Consider the following 20,883-nt stretch of genomic DNA (forward strand, 5'->3'; position numbering starts at 1 on the left):
AGAATCCCCCCCTTCAACCATCCCTATACCCCGCCAAAAGTAGCATGATTTAAATCAAAACAGGTCACACACAAGCAAACTCATGATATGTGACGCGCACTGATGAGACCCAAAAAATAATGTCATAAGTTATAACTAACAAGCAAATGATTTATGACAATATTTGTTAGCAACATAACCATTTTATTATAAATCTTGGCCTTATATGTATAGAAAAAAATTTACGACAACCACAGAACAAGGATAATAACTAGGACACTGGCACTAGGACATAATATTACAAAACAAACAAAACAAGTAACAAGTAAAAAGGCGTTAAGTTCGGCTGGGCCGAACTTTGGATACCCACCACCTCGGGTATATATATAAACCACCTTTCGCCAAATCCGGGGTAAAATGCATGCCTTATGACCCCTAGCAGATATATAGAAATATGTTCCGATTTGGACCAAATACTAATAAGTACAAGTCATTGTTCATCTGTCTAAAACCAAATTTTTCTCTTTTTAGTAGCTATATCTAAAAATAAACCGCTCTGAACCATAAACGACACGGACATCGAAAAGCCTAGCATACGTCACAGTGTCAAATTTCAGTGAAATCGGATTATAAAAGCGCCTTTTATTGGCCCAAGGCTTTTCATCGAGATATCGGTCTGGACCGATTTCGATCAAGTTCCAGATACATGTCGAAGAGCCTAACACAACTCACTGTCCCAAATTTCGACGAAATCGGACAATAAATGCGCCCTTTATGGCCACAAAACCTTAAATCAAGAGATCAGTCTATATTGCAGCTATATCCAAATCTGGACCGATCTGAGCCAAATTGAAATATAATATCGAAAGTTTTATCACAACTCACTGTCCCAAATTTCGGCGACATCGGACAATAAATGCGCCTTTTATGGTCTCAAAACCTTAAATCGAGAGATCGGTCTATATGGCAGCTATATCCAAATCTGCATCGATCTGAGCCATATTGACAGAGGATGTCGAAGGGCCTAAGGCAACTCACTGTCCTAAATTTCAGCAAAATCGGATAATAAATCCGGCTTTTATACGCCTAAGACCCTAAATCGGAAGTTCGGTCTATATGGCAGCTATATCCAAATCTGGACCGATCTGAGCTATATTGAAGAAGGATGTCGAACGGCTTAGCACAACTCACTGTCCCAAATTTCATCAACACCGGATTATAAATGTAGCTTTTATGGGCCTGAGACCCTAAATCGGAAGTTTGGTCTATATGGCAGCTATATCCAAATCTGGACCGATCTGGGCTATATTGACGGAGGATGTCGAAAGTACTAGCACAACTCACTGTCCCAAATTTCAGCAAAATCGGGTAATAAATGTGGCTTTTATAGGCCTAAGACCCTAAATTGGAGGCTCGGTCTATATGGCAGCTATATCCAAATCTGCATCGATCTGAGCCATATTGACAGAGGATGTCGAAGGGCCTAAGGCAACTCACTGTCCTAAATTTCAGCAAAATCGGATAATAAATCCGGCTTTTATACGCCTAAGACATTACATCGGAGGATCGGTCTATATGGCAGCTATATCCAAATTTGGACCGATCTGGGCCAAATTGACGAAGGATGTCAAAGGACTCAACGCAACTCACTCTCCGCAATTTTAGCAAAATCGGATAATAAATGTGGCTTTTATGGGCCTAAGACCATAAATCGGAGGATCGGTGTATATGGCAGCTATATCCAAATCTGGACCGATCTGAACTATATTGACGAAGGATGTCGAACGGCTTAGCACAACTCACTGTCCCAAATTTCGTCAACATTGGATTATAAATGTAGCTTTTATGGGCCTAAGACCCTAAATCGGAAGTTTGGTCTATATGGCAGCTATATCCAAATCTGGACCGATCTGGGCTATATTGACGGAGGATGTCGAAAAGACTAGCACAACTCACTGTCCCAAATTTCAGCAACATCGGATTATAAATGTAGCTTTTATGGGTCTAAGACCCTAAATCGGAGGATCGGTCTATATGGCAGCTATATCCAAATCTGGACCGATCTGAGCCATATTGACAGAGGATGTCGAAGGGCCTAAGGCAACTCACTTTCCTAAATTTCAGCAAATCGGATAATAAATCCGGCTTTTATACGCCTAAGACATTACATCGGAGGATCGGTCTATATGGCAGCTATATCCAAATTTGGACCGATCTGGGCCAAATTGACGAAGGATGTCAAAGGACTCAACGCAACTCACTCTCCGCAATTTTAGCAAAATCGGATAATAAATGTGGCTTTTATGGGCCTAAGACCATAAATCGGAGGATCGGTGTATATGGCAGCTATATCCAAATCTGGACCGATCTGAACTATATTGACGAAGGATGTCGAACGGCTTAGCACAATTCACTGTCCCAAATTTCGTCAACATCGGATTATAAATGTAGCTTTTATGGGCCTAAGACCCTAAATCGGAAGTTTGGTCTATATGGCAGCTATATCCAAATCTGGACCGATCTGGGCTATATTGACGGAGGATGTCGAAAAGACTAGCACAACTCACTGTCCCAAATTTCAGCAACATCGGATTATAAATGTAGCTTTTATGGGTCTAAGACCCTAAATCGGAGGATCGGTCTATATGGCAGCTATATCCAAATCTGGACCGATCTGAGCCATATTGACGGAGGATGTCGAAAGGCCTAGCACAACTCACTGTCCCAAATTTCCGCAAAATCGGATAATAAATGTGGCTTTTATGGGTCTAAGACCCTAAATTGGAGGATCGGTCTATATGGCAGCTCTATCCAAATCTGAACCGATCTGAGCCAAATTGACGAAGGATGTCGAAGGGCCTAACACAACTCAATGTCTTAAATTTCAACAAAATTGGATAATAAATGTGGGTTTTATTGGCCTTAGACCCTAAATCAGCGGATCGGTCTATATGGGGGCTATATCAAGATATAGTCCGATTTAGCCCATCTTCGAACTTAACCTGCTTGTGGACAAAAAAAAGTCTGTGCGAAGTTTCAGCTCAATATCTCTATTTTTGAAGACTGTAGCGTGATTTCAACAGACAGACGGACGGACATGTCTAGATCGTCTTAGATTTGTGGTGGCACACTTTGTGAAAATAACTTTGTTTCTTAATTTAAATATTTATCAAAGTAACCTTAGAATAATTTTATTATTTCGTAAAAACAACTTTGTTTATTATTCTGAATATTTATCACATAGGCTTAGTATAATTTTGACAATGTACAAGAAATTCATTTCTGTATAATAAAGTTTTAGTTTGAATTAGTTTTTATTACGAACACATCTATCCATTCCACATTGGTGACCCCGAACGAAAAATATACAGATTTTATTTTTTTTCAAGCATGGCTACTGAAAATGAAAATAATGCATTGGAGTTATCCCGTGTAGCGGTTCGAGTTCCTCCGTTTTGGCGACAAAATCCGCGGCTATGGTTTATACAATTGGAGTCCCAGTTTGTTACATCAGGAATTTCTTCCGACGAAACGAAGTTCCATACGCTAGTTGGGTCCATGGAAAGCGGTATTTTGAACCATGTAAGCCATATTGTGGAAAATCCTCCAGCGGTCAACAAATACGAAGTCTTGAAGAAGGCATTGCTTGATGAATTTATGGAATCTGAGGAAAAACGCCTTCGACAACTTTTGGAAAATGTATGTACCGGAGACAAGAAACCTTCAGCATTACTAAGGGAAATGATGGAATTGTCCTGTGGAAAAGTGTCAAAAGAGTTATTGAAAACATTGTGGATCCAGCGCCTTCCATCAACAACAAGAGCCATACTGTCGGTAAGCGATGATGGAGTAGACAAGTTAGCAATCATGGCAGATAAAATCCATGACCAGTATGATGCTTCTGGTGTAGTCAATGCTGTTTCAACTAAAGATGAAGACCGTTTGATGGTTTTGGAAAGGCAAGTAAGTGAACTTTTATCGAAAATTGATGCCTTTTCGTTCAGAGGTGGTCAACACGAAAAAAGGAATTCCACACATCGTTCACGAAGTAATTCACGCTCTCGTTCAACATCTTCTGTGTGTTGGTACCACTATAAATTTGGACGGAAAGCGACAAAATGCCGTTCGCCCTGCTCGTTCAATTCGACGGAAAACAATTAGGCACCTCATCTAAGGTGGCGGATGAGTGCGGCCGGCATATAAGTCGCCTTTTTATTCAAGATGCAGAATCAAATTTAAGATACCTTATAGATACCGGTGCCGACATATCTGTTTTACCTCGCAGAAACGATGAAAAAAACAAAGCGTCAAATTCTTTTGTTTTGTATGCAGCGAACAACACGAAAATACGAACTTATGGAACAAGGGTTATTAATTGCAATATCGGTCTACGGCGAAGATTTCTCTGGTCATTTATTGTAGCTGATGTAACACAGCCAATAATTGGATCAGATTTTTTGAAGCATTTTGGACTCCTGGTGGATATGAAAAACAATCAACTAATCGATTCAACAACAAAACTCAAAGTATCTGGATTTTGCTCACTTCAACCGACTTTATCGTTGAAGGTAATTCCTGATGGGCCAGGTGAATGTAATTCAATTGTTTCCGATTTCATTGATGTTACTACGCCCAGTATTAAGTTACCACCCGTTAGTCATCCAGTTATACATCATATTGATACAAATGGACCAGTAATTTCAGTGAAAGCACGACGACTATCTCCAGAAAAGTTAAAAATTGCGAAAGATGAATTCGATTATATGATGCAACTTGATATATGCAGACCATCAAGAAGTCCTTGGGCGAGTCCTCTTCATATGGTTCCAAAAGGTGATGATATGTGGCGTCCGTGCGGAGATTATCGTGCCCTCAATAAGATAACCGTTCCCGATCGTTATCCGGTACCTCATATACGCTGATCAAGAATATATATACTTTATAGGGTCGGAAATGGATATTTCGATGTGTTGCAAACGGAATGACAAAATGAATATACCCCCATCCTTCGGTGGTTTGTATAAAACGGCTTTTAGTTCGGCCGGGCGGAACTTTATATACCCACCACCTCGGGTATATATGTAAACCCCTTTCATCGCAATCCGGTGAAAATTGAATAACTTACACACCCAAATTCTTCACGAACATTGAGTGGTCTACTATATATAAGTCACTGTTGAATTTTGTATTTTAAATTTCAAAAAAATCGGGTAATAAATAAATCTTTTTTGAGCTTCAGACCCTTAATCAGCATATCGGTCTATATGACAGCTACATCTAAATACAGTCCGATCCGAACAACATTTCAAATTTCAGGGAAATCTGATAAAAAAAAATAAAGCTTTTATGTGCTTCAGTCATTTAACATAGTCCGACCTCAATCCTATTAAGCTCGGATATCGGAAGGCTCAAAACAACTCACTGTTTCAAATTTCAGCGAAATCGGGCAATAAATAAATCTTTTATGGGCTTCAGACCCTTTATCGGCAGATCGGTCTATATGACAGTTATATCTAAGTATAGTCTGACCTGAACCATATTAAAGTCAGATGTCGAGAGACTTAAATTAACCCACTGTTTCAAATTTCAGCGAAATCGGGCAATAAATAAATCTTTTATGGGCCTCAGACCCTTAATCAGGAGATCGGTCTGTATGGCAGCTTTATCTAAATATCGTCCGATTTAGTCCATATTAAGGGTAGATGACGGGAGGCCTAAAGCTACTCATTGTTTCAAATTTCAGCGAAATCGGATAAAAATAAAGCTTTTAGGGGCTTCAGACCCTTTATTGGGCAGATCGGTCTATATGACGACTATATTTATGTATAGACCGATCTGAACTATATTTTGGTCCTATATTGGGGGCCTGAAACTACTCACTGTTTCAAATTTCAGCGAAATTGGCTAAAAAATAAAGCTTTTATGGGCTTCAGACCCATAACAGGGAGATCGGTCTATATGGCAGCTATATCTAAATATAGTCCGATCTGAACCATATTAAGGTTGGATGTCGAAAGGTTTAAAATAACACACTGTTTCAAATTTCAGCGAAATGGTTTAACAAATGCTGATTTTATGGGCGTTAGACCCTTGACCGGCAGATCGGCCAATATAGCAACTACATCTAAATATACTGAACCATATTTGGGTCGGATGTCGGGAGGTCTTAAGCTACTCACTGTAACAAATGTCTGCGAAATCGGATAAAAACGAAAGTATTTATGGACATTAGACCCCTTATCGGCAGATCGGTCGATAGCATCTAAATATGGTCCCATTTGGCCCGTTCAAGAACTTAACCAGCGTGCATCAAGAAGAAATATCTGTGCCAAATTTCAGCTCAATATCTCAATTTTTGAAGCCTGTAGAGTGATTACTACAGACGGACGGACAGGCGGATAGACACACGGACATCGTCAACTGTCTTAGAATTTTACGACGATCCGAAATATAGGCTTTGTAGGCTCGGAAATTTATATTTCGATGTGTTGCAAACGGAATGACTAGATTAGTATACCCCCATCCTATGGCGGAGGGTAAAACATTTGAAACTAAAGGCCATCATTTATAAGCCAAACATGAACACACGCAAAACAAATCTCATTTACTCTTCTTCCCTGACCATAATGGTGAGCATACACAAATCTACAGCCTGATATGTATCCATGGGGTAACTACGACAACAGCAGAAACAGAAACAAGAACACTTAGGCACGTACACTTATTAATGTCAACTTCATTTATTACTATAAATTGTATACGAAAACACTCCTATTCGTGAATGGTAACAAATATAATGTTGAAAGTATAGGAGGACTATAGATTAAACAAATAAAAACGTTCTTAGTTCGGCCGGGCCGAATTTTTGAGAATCCACCACAATGGATTCTGCTTAAAATTTACATGAACTGAAATCATTCGAAGGGCTAAATTTGACTTTACGTAGTAAATTTCTGCCAAACCAGACAAAAATTTAAAATTTCGGTACCTCTAGTCTTAGACCGTACTTGGCACAGTTCATGTGCAAAATTTTAGCCAAATCGGACATAAATTGTGCCTTCCAGGAGCTCAAGAAGTCAAATCGGGAGATCGGTTTATATGGGAGCTATATCCAAATCTGAACCGATGTGGCCCAATATGGCTAGATCGACTCAGAATGACGATACGATTCAGAATATGTATACTTTATGGGCTCTACCAATGCATCTATAGGCCTGGTAAATCCACCATAGACCAGATATTCACACTGGTAAATCCACCATAGACCAGATATTCACACTGCGCAAAAACCTGGAATAGACTTTAGAAGGATAAATCAACACCTAACAACTATTTGTTCACTTCAAAGTCGCTTTCAATAGCCCTATACGTTTAAAGGTTTTTGAAGACATGTCTGAATTTGGTATAAGACTCTGCAGGATGACGATGGCTGATATACGTTACTCAGCTAGAATACGAAAGAATCTCTCTGACGCAGCATTCAATAAAAAACAAGTAAAAGCGTGCTAAGTTCGGCCGGGCCGAATCTTATATACCCTCCACCATGGATCGCATTTGTCGAGTTCTTTTCCCGGCATCTCTTCTTAGACAAAAAAAAGGATATAAGAAAAGATTTGCTCTGCTATTAGAGCGAGACCTGGAGACCTGTGTAAAATGTCAGCCAATTCGAATAAGAATTGCGCTTTTTGTGAGCTCAAAAAGTAAAATAGAGAGATCGATTTATATGGGAGCTGTATCGGGCTATGGACCGATTCAGACCATAATAAATACGAATGTTGACAGTCATGAAAGAATCCGTCGTACAAAATATCAGGCAAATCGGATAATAATTGCGACCTCTAGAGGCTCAAGAAGTCATGATCCCAGATCGGTTTATATGGCAGCTATATCAGGTTATGAACCGACTTGTACTTTATTTGACACAGTTGTTGAAAGTAAGAATAAAATACGTCTTGCAAAATTTCATTCCAATCGGATAAGAATTGCGCCCTCTAAAAGGCTCAAGAAGTCAAGTCCCCAGATCGGTTTATATGACAGCTATATCAGGTTATGAACCGATTTGAACCATACTTGGCACAATTGTTGGATATCATAGCAAAACACGTCGTGCAAAATTTCATCCCAATCGGATAAGAATTGCGCACTCTAGAGGCTATATCAAAACATGAACCGATATGGTCCATTTACAATACCAACCGACCTACACTAATAAGAAGTATTTGTGCAAAATTTCAAGCGGCTAGCTTTACTCCTTCGGAAGTTAGCGTGCTTTCGACAGACAGACGGACGGACGGACAGACGGACGGACATGGCTAGATCGACATAAAATGTCGTGACGATCAAGAATATATATACTTTATGGGGTCTAAGACGAATATTTCGAGTAGTTACAATCAGAATGACGAAATTAGTATACCCCCCATCTTATGGTGGAGGGTATAAAAAAGTATATTTGATTAAAGTTCATTCTAAGTTTTATTAAAAATGCATTTTCTTTCTTTTAAAAAATCCGCAATTACTTTTTGGGCAATCTAATCGGTCTATAACCTGATATAGCTGTCATATAGGCCGATCTTGGATCTGGAGCCGCTAGAGGTCGCAATTCTTATCCGATTTGGCCGAAATTTTGTACAACGGCTTCTTCAATGCCCTTCATTATACGTATGTAATATGGTCTGAATCGATCAATAGCTTGACACAGCTCCCATATAAACCTATCTCCCGATTATGCTTCTTCAACCCCTACAAGGCGCAATTCTTATCCGAGTGGACTGGAATATTACCCATTGACTTCTGCTATTGCCTTTGACATTCAATTCATTAATGGTCCGACCCGATATAGCGCCAATAGCATAACAATTCTTATACATTATTCTTTGTTTGCCTAAAAAGAGAACTCGACAAATGCGATCCATGGATCCATGGCCCGGCTGAACTTACCATGCTCTTACTTTTTTGTTTTTATTTATGTAACGAATTTGTCCCAAAAACCCAATTGTTTGCCATCCAATACTCTTGCGACGCTGCGGGCGAACAGCCATTATAATTTAAAATATCACCACATTTACTTCAATTCGGTTGGTATTTTTGGTGCCTTCGCACGCAATTTTATTTCATAATGTCAATCCGCTAATAATATTTCATTATTTCATTTCATTTTCTAGCATGAAAATGCCACAAAAGAACCAGATAGGCGAAATATGCACTCATTTTTAATATTTTGTTATGAAAATCCAACCAAAACAAAAAAAAAATAAAACAGAGAAATCTAAAAGGATTTCATGTGAAACTGTAATTAAATCACAACAACCTCGACCGAAATTTGTTGATTTCCCTTTTAGGAATGTGCAGCTTTTTCTCATATTTTTTTATATGCATAATACTCAAGGTATGGCAGTTTGTAGTAAGAAGAGGCACACACATCTATTGTTGTTCATTTAATTTCTAGAGTTTGCTTAAACACACACATTCATGTTGTTCACCCACACACATCTTCTCTACAATCCATATCGTGCAGCTTATTCCCCAACTAATCTCTCAATATAATTTCCGTTTCCGTTCCATATGCTACCTTGTGTTTTGCAGGCAGGTTTTTTTCCTCCCAGCGTTCACATTTCCGTTTCCTTTCTTGTATTTATTAGCGGTTGTTGCTATTTTTTTTTTTTTGTTTCGGACAGGGTACATGTTATGTTAAGCACACATTATGTCCAAAAATAATGAAAATTAAAATATGTTTATTTTCCTTTTTTTTCGTTGGGGGTCCATTTACCACAAAGATGCGAAGGAAAATAAAGTTAGAACTGAGGCCCAATATGAGTGAAAAATTACTTTGCCCCATAGGGAATGTGAAAAAATGCATATAATGAAAGATTTATTTGTCTAATGTGGAACACATACGGTGTTCACTTGGTCTTGACATATATTTCCAATCTATAATTTTGGAAAAGTTAAAGTAATCCTAACCTGTGATTAATTAAAAGCCTTAGGTTCTACCAAGCATGGGGTACAGGGTTCTAAAATTTGTTTGTAACAACCAGATGGATGAGAACTAGAACTGATTCGATTTAGTTGTGTCCATCTGTATGTGTGTCTGTACGCCTGTCAGTCCATGTTAGTTTGTTACAAAGTACAGGTCGCATCAAGTTCAAATTGGGCACAGCATTTTTTTGGCCAAGAGACGAAGCCTACAGACAATCGATGTGATGTGAACGGGGCCAGTCGGACGAACGGATATCATCCACAATGGTGTTGAAATATATAATTATTATATAAAGGGTGATTTTTTTGAGGTTAGGATTTTCATGCATTAGTATTTGACAGATCACGTGGGATTTCAGACATGGTGTCAAAGAGAAAGATGCTCAGTATGCTTTGACATTTCATCATGAATAGACTTACTAACGAGCAACGCTTGCAAATCATTGAATTTTATTACCAAAATCAGTGTTCGGTTCGAAATGTGTTCATTCACCGTAACGTTGCGTCCAACAGCATCTTTGAAAAAATACGGTCCAATGATTCCACCAGCGTACAAACCACACCAAACAGTGCATTTTTCGGGATGCATGGGCAGTTCTTGAACGGCTTCTGGTTGCTCTTCACTCCAAATGCGGCAATTTTGCTTATTTACGTAGCCATTCAACCAGAAATGAGCCTCATCGCTGAACAAAATTTGTCAAAATTTGAACACATTTCGAACCGAACACTGATTTTGGTAATAAAATTCAATGATTTGCAAGCGTTGCTCGTTAGTAAGTCTATTCATGATGAAATGTTAAAGCATACTGAGCATCTTTCTCTTTGACACCATGTCTGAAATCCCACGTGATCTGTCAAATACTAATGCATGAAAATCCTAACCTCAAAAAAATCACCCTTTATGTAACCAATAATCGAAACGCGTCCACCAGTGGTGTGACATCTGGGTCCTTATTTGTCTGAAAAAAGTCTGGCGATTTCATTTCTTCAAAATATATTTAAGAATATCCCTTTAGTGTATTAAACTCAATTGGTCAATTAGCTCGATTCAAAACCGCGATTATATGTATTGCTCCCACATATATATCAATCTATTTTTTTACCCATCTATAATCTGTAGTCTAGTCATTCCGTTTGTAACACCTCAAATTTTGGTACTTGGCATTCTGAGTCGATGTAGACATGTCCGTCCGTCCATCTGTCGAAATCACGATTGCGGTCGAACGCGTCAAGCTATTTGGATTTGGATTTGGACTTGGATTTGGATGTGGATTTGGATTTGGAATTGGATTTGGAATTGGATTTGGATCTGGATTTGGATTTGGATTTGGATTTGGATTTGGATTTGGATATGGATTTGGATTTTGGATTTGGATTTGGATTTGGACTTGGATATGGATTTGGATTTGGATTTGTATTTGGATTTGGATTTGGATTTGGATTTGGATTTGGATTTGGATTTGGATTTGGATTTGGATTTGGATTTGGATTTGGATTTGGATTTGGATTTGGATTTGGATTTGGATTTGGATTTGGATTTGGATTTGGATTTGGATTTGGATTTGGATTTGGATCTGGATTTGGATTTGGATTTGGATTTGGATTTGGATTTGGATTTGGATTTGGATTTGGATTTGGATTTGGATTTGGATTTGGATTTGGATTTGGATTTGGATTTGGATTTGGATTTGGATTTGGATTTGGATTTGGATTTGGATTTGGATTTGGATTTGGATTTGGATTTGGATTTGGATTTGGATTTGGATTTGGATTTGGATTTGGATTTGGATTTGGATTTGGATTTGGATTTGGATTTGGATTTGGATTTGGATTTGGATTTGGTTTTACTGTAATCTTCATTGCGAAAGGACGTGTCAAGTACGGTTGCGCACAAAAAATCAAAGTGATCTTGTTTAAATATCGTTTGAAGTTTTGAGGAATTACAGTGTGATCTTACAATGGCATCAGCCCAAAAAGAAGTTATCCTTTGCAATCAGTGCGAACTACAAATTAAAGATAAGCATATGAAATGCTGTGATTGTGATTCGCATTATCATTTTACCCCTTGTTGCTCTATACAGCAATCATCATATTCAGGAATGACCGCACAAAAGAAGGCGATGTGGAAGTGCCATAAATGCAGAGAACGTAGGCTCTCTACAAACTCATACCATATCGTTGTCTCTCCAGCAGACAAAAACAATCAAAAACAGAAAAGAACTAACGAAGGAGAAGATGAAGTATTCGATGAAATAAACAAACGCTTTAAAAACAATGCAAACTTCAATACCCCAACAGGTACGCCAAATCAAAACAACACCGAAAATTTGCAACAACAATGCATCAATGTTAACCAGCAAGTGGCTGAGAGTGAGGTAATGCAGATGATGATGAAGAGTATGTCGCAAATAACAACACAACTGGCAGCGATAACTACGCAATTGCAACAACAACAAGGCACACTTCTTCAAATAAATGAAAACATCACCAACCTTAACGACAAAGTTATTGAACTACAAAATCAAAACAAGGAAAAAGAGAAAAGAATAGATGACATGGAAAACAAAATGCATACACTGGAACAAAAAATTATTCGAAAAAACATAGAAATAAATAACATACAAAACGAAGATATAAACGTAAATGAAATTGTTCAACTAGTTGCTGGAAAAGCAAGTGTGAATATTGAAGAAAGCGACATAGATAACGTATATCGAACCAAAAATAAAAAGAAGATCGTGGTAGAATTCTGCACAATGAGGAAAAAAAAGGAATTGATGGCCAACATCAAAGGTCATAGACTAGAAGCAGCAGATATAAACAAAGATGATGGAGACGGTAAAAACAATAAATATATCTATGTCAACGATCAATTGACGGCACACAAAAATCGATTGCTTTGGTTAGCAAAAAAGAAAGCCAGAGATGTGAATTGGAGATTTGTCTGGGTAAAGGATGGCGAAATTTATGCGAAAAAACAGGAAAATGAATCAATGTTAAAAATTATATCGGAATCGGATGTAGAAAAAATGATTTAAAAAATATATTAAAATATTAAATAATCAAAAAATCAAAATACATAAAAGCAAACAAAAAGATAGTGACTTTTTCTTCGGCCACATTCATAGGATTGGTCAGCCAAATTTAATAAAATAGAAAAAAAAATAAAAAAATGAAAGACAGCAAAACCCAAACATTAAACAGCTTTAATGAAATAAATGAATTAAATGAATTACATAGGTACCAAATGAATTTCATATATCTGAACATTAGGTCTCTAAGAAAAAATTTCAACGCCTTTTTAACAGATATAAATAAAATATTAGATAAAGTGAAATTAATCATACTAGTTGAAACCAACATAATGGACGAAGAAAACTGCCTATACACAATCCAAAACTTTAATGGTGTGTTTCTAAACCGCAAAAATAAAGGTGGAGGAATAGCAGTTTACATGCGAAACGATATAAACTTTACCGTAAAATTATTAAATACAAAGAGCTTTGAGTCATTAGCCCTTGAGATGTGTATAGAAAAAATCCCTATTATACTTATGCCCATATATCGGCCACCTTCTCTAAATGTAAAAGATTTCATAAACGAACTTGAACTAAACATGAACTTAATAAATAAAGGAAAAGTGTTATTGGTTGTAGGAGATATGAATATTAATATAGCCAAAGAGAAAGACAAATCAACTGCTTTGTATCGAGACATGATGTCCGCAAATGGACTACAATGTGAGGTGAACACAATAACGAGGGACGCTGGCAAAGGTAATGGATTATGCATTGATCATATGTATGTCCGAACAAACAAAATAACGACCGCTCAGGCCTTCGTCATTAGAAGTATTCTCTCTGATCACTATGCCATTTTCGGTTGCCTTAAATACACAAACAAAAAAAACACAAAAGATCAACATGTTTCTAGTAATATACACTGTGAGAAATCAAACCAAGAAAATAAAGTTAAAGTTAGCATTGATAAACGCAAATTAAATTGGTTTATAAACAACACAAGCTGGGACATCGTTTTAAACCAAAATAATACTTGCGAAGAAAAATATCAAATTGTATGCAAAACATTTCACGAAATCTACAATAAATCAAAACAAAACAAAAGAAAACTTAAACAAAGAAACGACTTTCCATGGCTAAACGATCAAATTATAAAGTACTGTGATGTGAGAAATAAATTATACCAAAGCTATAAGAAAAGCAAAAACAATACACAGAAAGAAAAAGAATACAAATTTTTTAACAATAAATTAAATGTAATCATAAATAACGCAAAAAACGAATATAGAAGAAGAGAATTTGAAAAAAATAGAAACAATATAAGAGGAACTTGGTGCCTTATAAACGACATTATTGGAAAAAAGACTGATAATGTAGACGATGTTATAAAGAAAAACTTTAAATCAGCAGACCTAAAAACTATAACAGAAAACTTCGCAGTTAAATTTAAGGAAAACGTAAATAATATTATCCACAAATGCGAAATAAAAACATTAATTCAAACTCCACGTATTGTTCAAAACACAATATTTCTTGAAAATACGGATGAAGCTGAAATTTCCAACATTCTCAGAACTCTGAATGTCAACAAAGGAGCAGGAGTTGATGGAATAAGGCCTATAGATATAAAAAACAATGCGAGAAAACTTACCCCTGTAATAACCTCACTTATTAACTCGAGTATTGATGAAGGAATAGTTCCGTCTGATCTTAAAACGTCAATAGTCAGACCTATTTACAAATCCGGCACAAAATCAGACTATAATAATTACAGGCCTATTTCAATACTGCCATTATTTGAAAAAATACTAGAAGAAGTAATAGTGAGAAGATTAAACGGTTTTTTGAATAAATATGGTATCATCAACAGACAACAGTATGGTTTCCAAAAAGGCAAAAATATAAATAAACTGTTAGGTCATTTCTCGTCGTATATAAATCAACAACTAGATAATAATATGAACTGTTTAGTATTGTTTATAGACTTTAGTAAAGCATTTGATACCCTACCCCATTCAAACCTTTTAAGTGTGTTGGAAAGAAATGGAATACGAGGACAATGCCTAAAGTGGTTCAATGAATATTTACATAAAAGAACGTTCAAAGTTAAAATTGATGCCAATTATAGCAGTGAAATGCAATCCAATTACGGTGTACCGCAGGGTTCAAAACTTGGACCCATATTGTATCTAATATATGCAAATGAATTAATAAACGTCACGACAAACAGTGAAGCATTTGCATATGCAGATGATACAGCCATTGTTGTGCGTCACAAGGACCCATCAGAAGCTGTAAAAATCTTGCAATCTGAGTTCAATGTTATATCAAGATGGTGTCACGACAATGGTCTGATAATCAATGCAAACAAATCTAAAGTTATGCATATTCGCCAACCACATCTAAAATCTTCAAATATACAAATAAAATTCCATAACTACGATTGTCTACATGACAATAAATCTACATATGAAATGTGTAATGGAAAATGTGATCAATTTCTTGAAGCTGTGGACACGTATAAATACTTAGGCGTAACAGTTGACCGAAACTTCAATTGGAAAACACACATAAACTTGCTAAACAATAAACTTCGTTCAACATCCTATATATTGTACCATTTGAATAACTGCGCACCACTCTCCATAACTAAACAAGTATACTTTACACTGGGTGAATCGCATATCAGACACGGCATAACGGCCTTTGGAACCTCAAGTCACATTAAAATTATACAAAAAACTCAAAAAAGACTAATAAAAACCTTAATGAGAAACAAATCGCACAAAGAAAACAGCAATATCTTAAATACTATAACACATAGAAACACTCAATATACACAAAATCAAAACCAACACTATGAATTTTCACCAGAAATGGTCTCGAACTTTCTAAAACAACATAACATTTTAAACGTAACAAATCTTTATAAATCTGTGATAATGAATGAGTTCGATGATATAAATCTGCTGAAACCCATTAACCACACATACAACACAAGAAGAAAATCAAAATCACTATTTAAAACGCCAAAAATTAGAACAAAATACGGAAAAAATGCCCTCAACTATCAACTGCCAAATACCTGGAATGCAATGCCATCGGATATCATCACCATAACCAGCCAAAAGAAGCGTAAAAAAGAAATCAAAAGGGTTCTAATCGCATCGCAATGAAGATAACCATAACCATTATTCATTAATTTATTAATTAGTAATATTTTTAACAAACATAATAATGCAACTTTTTATATTCTATATACTTTTTTTTTTTTTCGTCCTTGCAAACAAGCTCAGCTTCGCGAGGAGAAATTGCTAAATGTATCTTGAAGTTATGAATTTCAATAATAAAATGTTAAACTAAAAAAAAAAAAAAAAAAAAAAAAAAAAAAATTTGGATTTGGATTTGGATTTGGATTTGGATTTGGATTTGGATTTGGATTTGGATTTGGATTTGGATTTGGATTTGGATTTGGATTTGGATTTGGATTTGGATTTGGATTTGGATTTGGATTTGGATTTGGATTTGGATTTGGATTTGGATTTGGATTTGGATTTGGATTTGGATTTGGATTTGGATTTGGATTTGGATTTGGATTTGGATTTGGATTTGGATTTGGATTTGGATTTGGATTTGGATTTGATTTGATTTGATTTGATTTGATTTGATTTGATTTGATTTGATTTGATTTGATTTGATTTGATTTGATTTGATTTGATTTGATTTGATTTGATTTGATTTTAATTTATTGGGATATTGGGATATGGTCCTTTTCATTGACAATTTCAAAACTTTCTATGTGCGAAGAATGACCCCACTCAATTTCATCTCATCTGCACCTTACATAATTATAATAATTAAAAGTTTCATTTCCGTAACATCTGCTTTAGATTAACACTTCTCCTCTGGTTTTGCAAGTTTCTTTCCTTTTCCATATTAGAAATGTACATTATTACTTAGCGGATAGCAAAGAAAAAACCCCATTTAAACTTACGAGTATATCTTATTAATGCCTTACCCATGTCCGCCATTCAATATTTTCGGCCCAATTTACAAAATAGAAAGGGGAGCTCTTATAGGTTATGCCAAAAACGAATAAAGAGCCAATAAAAAAAATGCAAAAAACCGTAAAAATAAAAAAAAATACAGAAAAGAAAAATTTGGATTTGGATTTGGATTTGGATTTGGATTTGGATTTGGATTTGGATTTGGATTTGGATTTGGATTTGGATTTGGATTTGGATTTGGATTTGGATTTGGATTTGGATTTGGATTTGGATTTGGATTTGGATTTGGATTTGGATTTGGATTTGGATTTGGATTTGGATTTGGATTTGGATTTGGATTTGGATTTGGATTTGGATTTGGATTTGGATTTGGATTTGGATTTGGATTTGGATTTGGATTTGGATTTGGATTTGGATTTGGATTTGGATTTGGATTTGGATTTGATTTGATTTGATTTGATTTGATTTGATTTGATTTGATTTGATTTGATTTGATTTGATTTGATTTGATTTGATTTGATTTGATTTGATTTGATTTTAATTTATTGGGATATTGGGATATGGTCCTTTTCATTGACAATTTCAAAACTTTCTATGTGCGAAGAATGACCCCACTCAATTTCATCTCATCTGCACCTTACATAATTATAATAATTAAAAGTTTCATTTCCGTAACATCTGCTTTAGATTAACACTTCTCCTCTGGTTTTGCAAGTTTCTTTCCTTTTCCATATTAGAAATGTACATTATTACTTAGCGGATAGCAAAGAAAAAACCCCATTTAAACTTACGAGTATATCTTATTAATGCCTTACCCATGTCCGCCATTCAATATTTTCGGCCCAATTTACAAAATAGAAAGGGGAGCTCTTATAGGTTATGCCAAAAACGAATAAAGAGCCAATAAAAAAAATGCAAAAAACCGTAAAAATAAAAAAAAATACAGAAAAGAAAAATTTGGATTTGGATTTGGATTTGGATTTGGATTTGGATTTGGATTTGGATTTGGATTTGGATTTGGATTTGGATTTGGATTTGGATTTGGATTTGGATTTGGATTTGGATTTGGATTTGGATTTGGATTTGGATTTGGATTTGGATTTGGATTTGGATTTGGATTTGGATTTGGATTTGGATTTGGATTTGGATTTGGATTTGGATTTGGATTTGGATTTGGATTTGGATTTGGATTTGGATTTGGATTTGGATTTGGATTTGGATTTGGATTTGGATTTGGATTTGGATTTGGATTTGGATTTGGATTTGGATTTGGATTTGGATTTGGATTTGGATTTGGATTTGGATTTGGATTTGGATTTGGATTTGGATTTGGATTTGGATTTGGATTTGGATTTGGATTTGGATTTGGATTTGGATTTGGATTTGGATTTGGATTTGGATTTGGATTTGGATTTGGATTTGGATTTGGATTTGGATTTGGATTTGGATTTGGATTTGGATTTGGATTTGGATTTGGATTTGGATTTGGATTTGGATTTGGATTTGGATTTGGATTTGGATTTGGATTTGGATTTGGATTTGGATTTGGATTTGGATTTGGATTTGGATTTGGATTTGGATTTGGATTTGGATTTGGATTTGGATTTGGATTTGGATTTGGATTTGGATTTGGATTTGGATTTGGATTTGGATTTGGATTTGGATTTGGATTTGGATTTGGATTTGGATTTGGATTTGGATTTGGATTTGGATTTGGATTTGGATTTGGATTTGGATTTGGATTTGGATTTGGATTTGGATTTGGATTTGGATTTGGATTTGGATTTGGATTTGGATTTGGATTTGGATTTGGATTTGGATTTGGATTTGGATTTGGATTTAGATTTGGATTTGGATTTGGATTTGGATTTGGATTTGGATTTGGATTTGGATTTGATTTGATTTGATTTGATTTGATTTGATTTGATTTGATTTGATTTGATTTGATTTGATTTGATTGGATTTGGATTTGGATTTGGATTTGGATTTGGATTTGGATTTGATTTGATTTGATTTGATTTAATTTGATTTGATTTGATTTGATTTGATTTGATTTGATTTGATTTGATTTGATTTGATTTGATTTGATTTGATTTGATTTGATTTGATTTGATTTGATTTGATTTGATTTGATTTGATTTGATTTGATTTGATTTGATTTGATTTGATTTGATTTGATTTGATTTGATTTGATTTGATTTGATTTGATTTGATTTGATTTGATTTGATTTGATTTGATTTGATTTGATTTGATTTGATTTGATTTGATTTGATTTGATTTGATTTGATTTGATTTGATTTGATTTGATTTGATTTGATTTGATTTGATTTGATTTGATTTGATTTGATTTGATTTGATTTGATTTGATTTGATTTGATTTGATTTGATTTGATTTTTTTTTTTTTTTTTTTTCAATTTCAATTTGAATTTTATTGAGTAACAAATTGTTTCCATACATAACAAATAATCCCCGCGAAGCCGTGGCTTGTATGCAGGTTTTATAAAAGACAATGTATAAAAAAATTAATTAACAAATTTGATTCTTAGTTCATATTTTACAATATTATTTAAATTTTTCGCTTCATTGCGAGTTTAAGAAAAATTGTTTAATATTTTTTCTTCTCTTAATTTTGTTTTGTAAGCTAAAAATTTCCATTGGCAAGGCGTTTAAAATGCTGGGTAATTGTACTTCAATCGAGTTCTTGCCATATTTGTTATTGAATCTTGGCGTTTTAAATCTTCCTTCAGCTCTTCTTCTCGTATTATGGGAGTGACTGATAGGCTCCAAAAAATTTGCGTCTTCGAATTCCTTGATTATTGTTGTTTTATAAATGTTCTTGATGGTCATTATATTTTGAATTTTCATGAACTCCTTTATTGTCTCTTCGGGTGTATTATAATTGATCTGATTTTGTCGGACGGAAGTGTATCTTTGGGTGAGAGTGGAGGCGTATTGTAAGTGATTGCGGGGTGAATTGGCTGATTTATTTTTCATTAATATTTTAATTAGCCTATCTTGAGACTTTTGTAGTGTATTGCAATGAGAAGAGTTTCCATATGCTGTAATGCCGTGACGTATGTAGGATTCCGCTAATGAGTAGTACGCCTGTTTGGTTACGTGTATTGGCGCACAATTATTTAGATGATAAAGCACATAGGAGACTTTTCTTAACTTTTTATTCAGGTTCAGAATATGTTCCTTCCAGTTAAAATTATGGTCAACCATAACTCCAAGGTATTTATATGTACCAACTACCTCGATTATTTTATCGCATGTATCATTTGCAAATGTTGTAGATATAGCCGTATCATCAGCATAGGCAAATATTTTGCTGCAGTTGGCTTGTCTAATCATTTCGTTTGCATATATTAGGTATAGTATGGGCCCGAGTTTTGATCCTTGAGGAACTCCATAATGCAAATCCTTCTCCTGGCTCAGATGTTCATCAATTTTGACTCTGTATTTTCTGCAGTACAAGTAGTTTTTGATCCATTCAAGGCAGTTTCCTCGTATGCCAACTCTTTCCAGTACATCAAGAAGTTTTGCATGTGATAAGGTGTCGAACGCTTTGCTAAAGTCAACAAATAGTACGAGGCAATGCATTTTTGTATCTAGACATTTATTTATATATGATGAAAAGTGACCCAGTAGTTGGTTAATATTTCGTCCTTTTTGGAAACCATATTGCTGCTTGCTTATAATCTTATATCTGCACAAAAAATCGTTCATCCTTCGTACAACAATTTCTTCCAGTACCTTTTCGATCACTGGTAGAATAGATATTGGTCGATAATTGTTATAGTCAGTTTTATTTCCATTTTTATATATAGGCCTTACAAGTGCAGTTTTAAACATATTGGGAATTACGTTTTCATTTAAACTGGAGTTTACAATGTT

General features: G+C 35.3%; 2 protein-coding genes across 2 annotated transcripts in view; both read left to right on the forward strand.

Annotated features, from left to right (window-relative positions):
- LOC106095022 (echinoderm microtubule-associated protein-like CG42247) overlaps window positions 1–20,883 on the forward strand; it is a 554,291-nt gene that overhangs the window by 113,514 nt on the left and 419,894 nt on the right. The window lies entirely within an intron of this gene.
- LOC131995724 (uncharacterized) lies at window positions 11,916–16,153 on the forward strand. Its single transcript, XM_059364675.1, has 3 exons — window positions 11,916–12,633; window positions 13,266–14,143; window positions 14,342–16,153. The coding sequence occupies exons 1-3, from the start codon at window positions 11,916–11,918 to the stop codon at window positions 16,151–16,153; spliced, it is 3,408 nt and encodes a 1,135-aa protein (XP_059220658.1).

The sequence above is a fragment of the Stomoxys calcitrans genome, chromosome 1, assembly GCF_963082655.1.
Source record: "Stomoxys calcitrans chromosome 1, idStoCalc2.1, whole genome shotgun sequence".
Taxonomy (NCBI): Eukaryota; Metazoa; Arthropoda; class Insecta; order Diptera; family Muscidae; genus Stomoxys; species Stomoxys calcitrans.

Excerpts from the sequence above, each read along its gene's own strand:
- LOC131995724 (XM_059364675.1), top strand. The coding sequence starts at position 11,916 with ATGGCATCAGCCCAAAAAGAAGTTATCCTTTGCAATCAGTGCGAACTA. Across the intron at positions 12,634-13,265 it reads ACTAGTTGCTGGAAAAGCAA|ATATAAATAAAATATTAGAT; the intron begins GTGTGAATATTG and ends CCTTTTTAACAG. Across the intron at positions 14,144-14,341 it reads AAATTATAAAGTACTGTGAT|ACTGATAATGTAGACGATGT; the intron begins GTGAGAAATAAA and ends ATTGGAAAAAAG.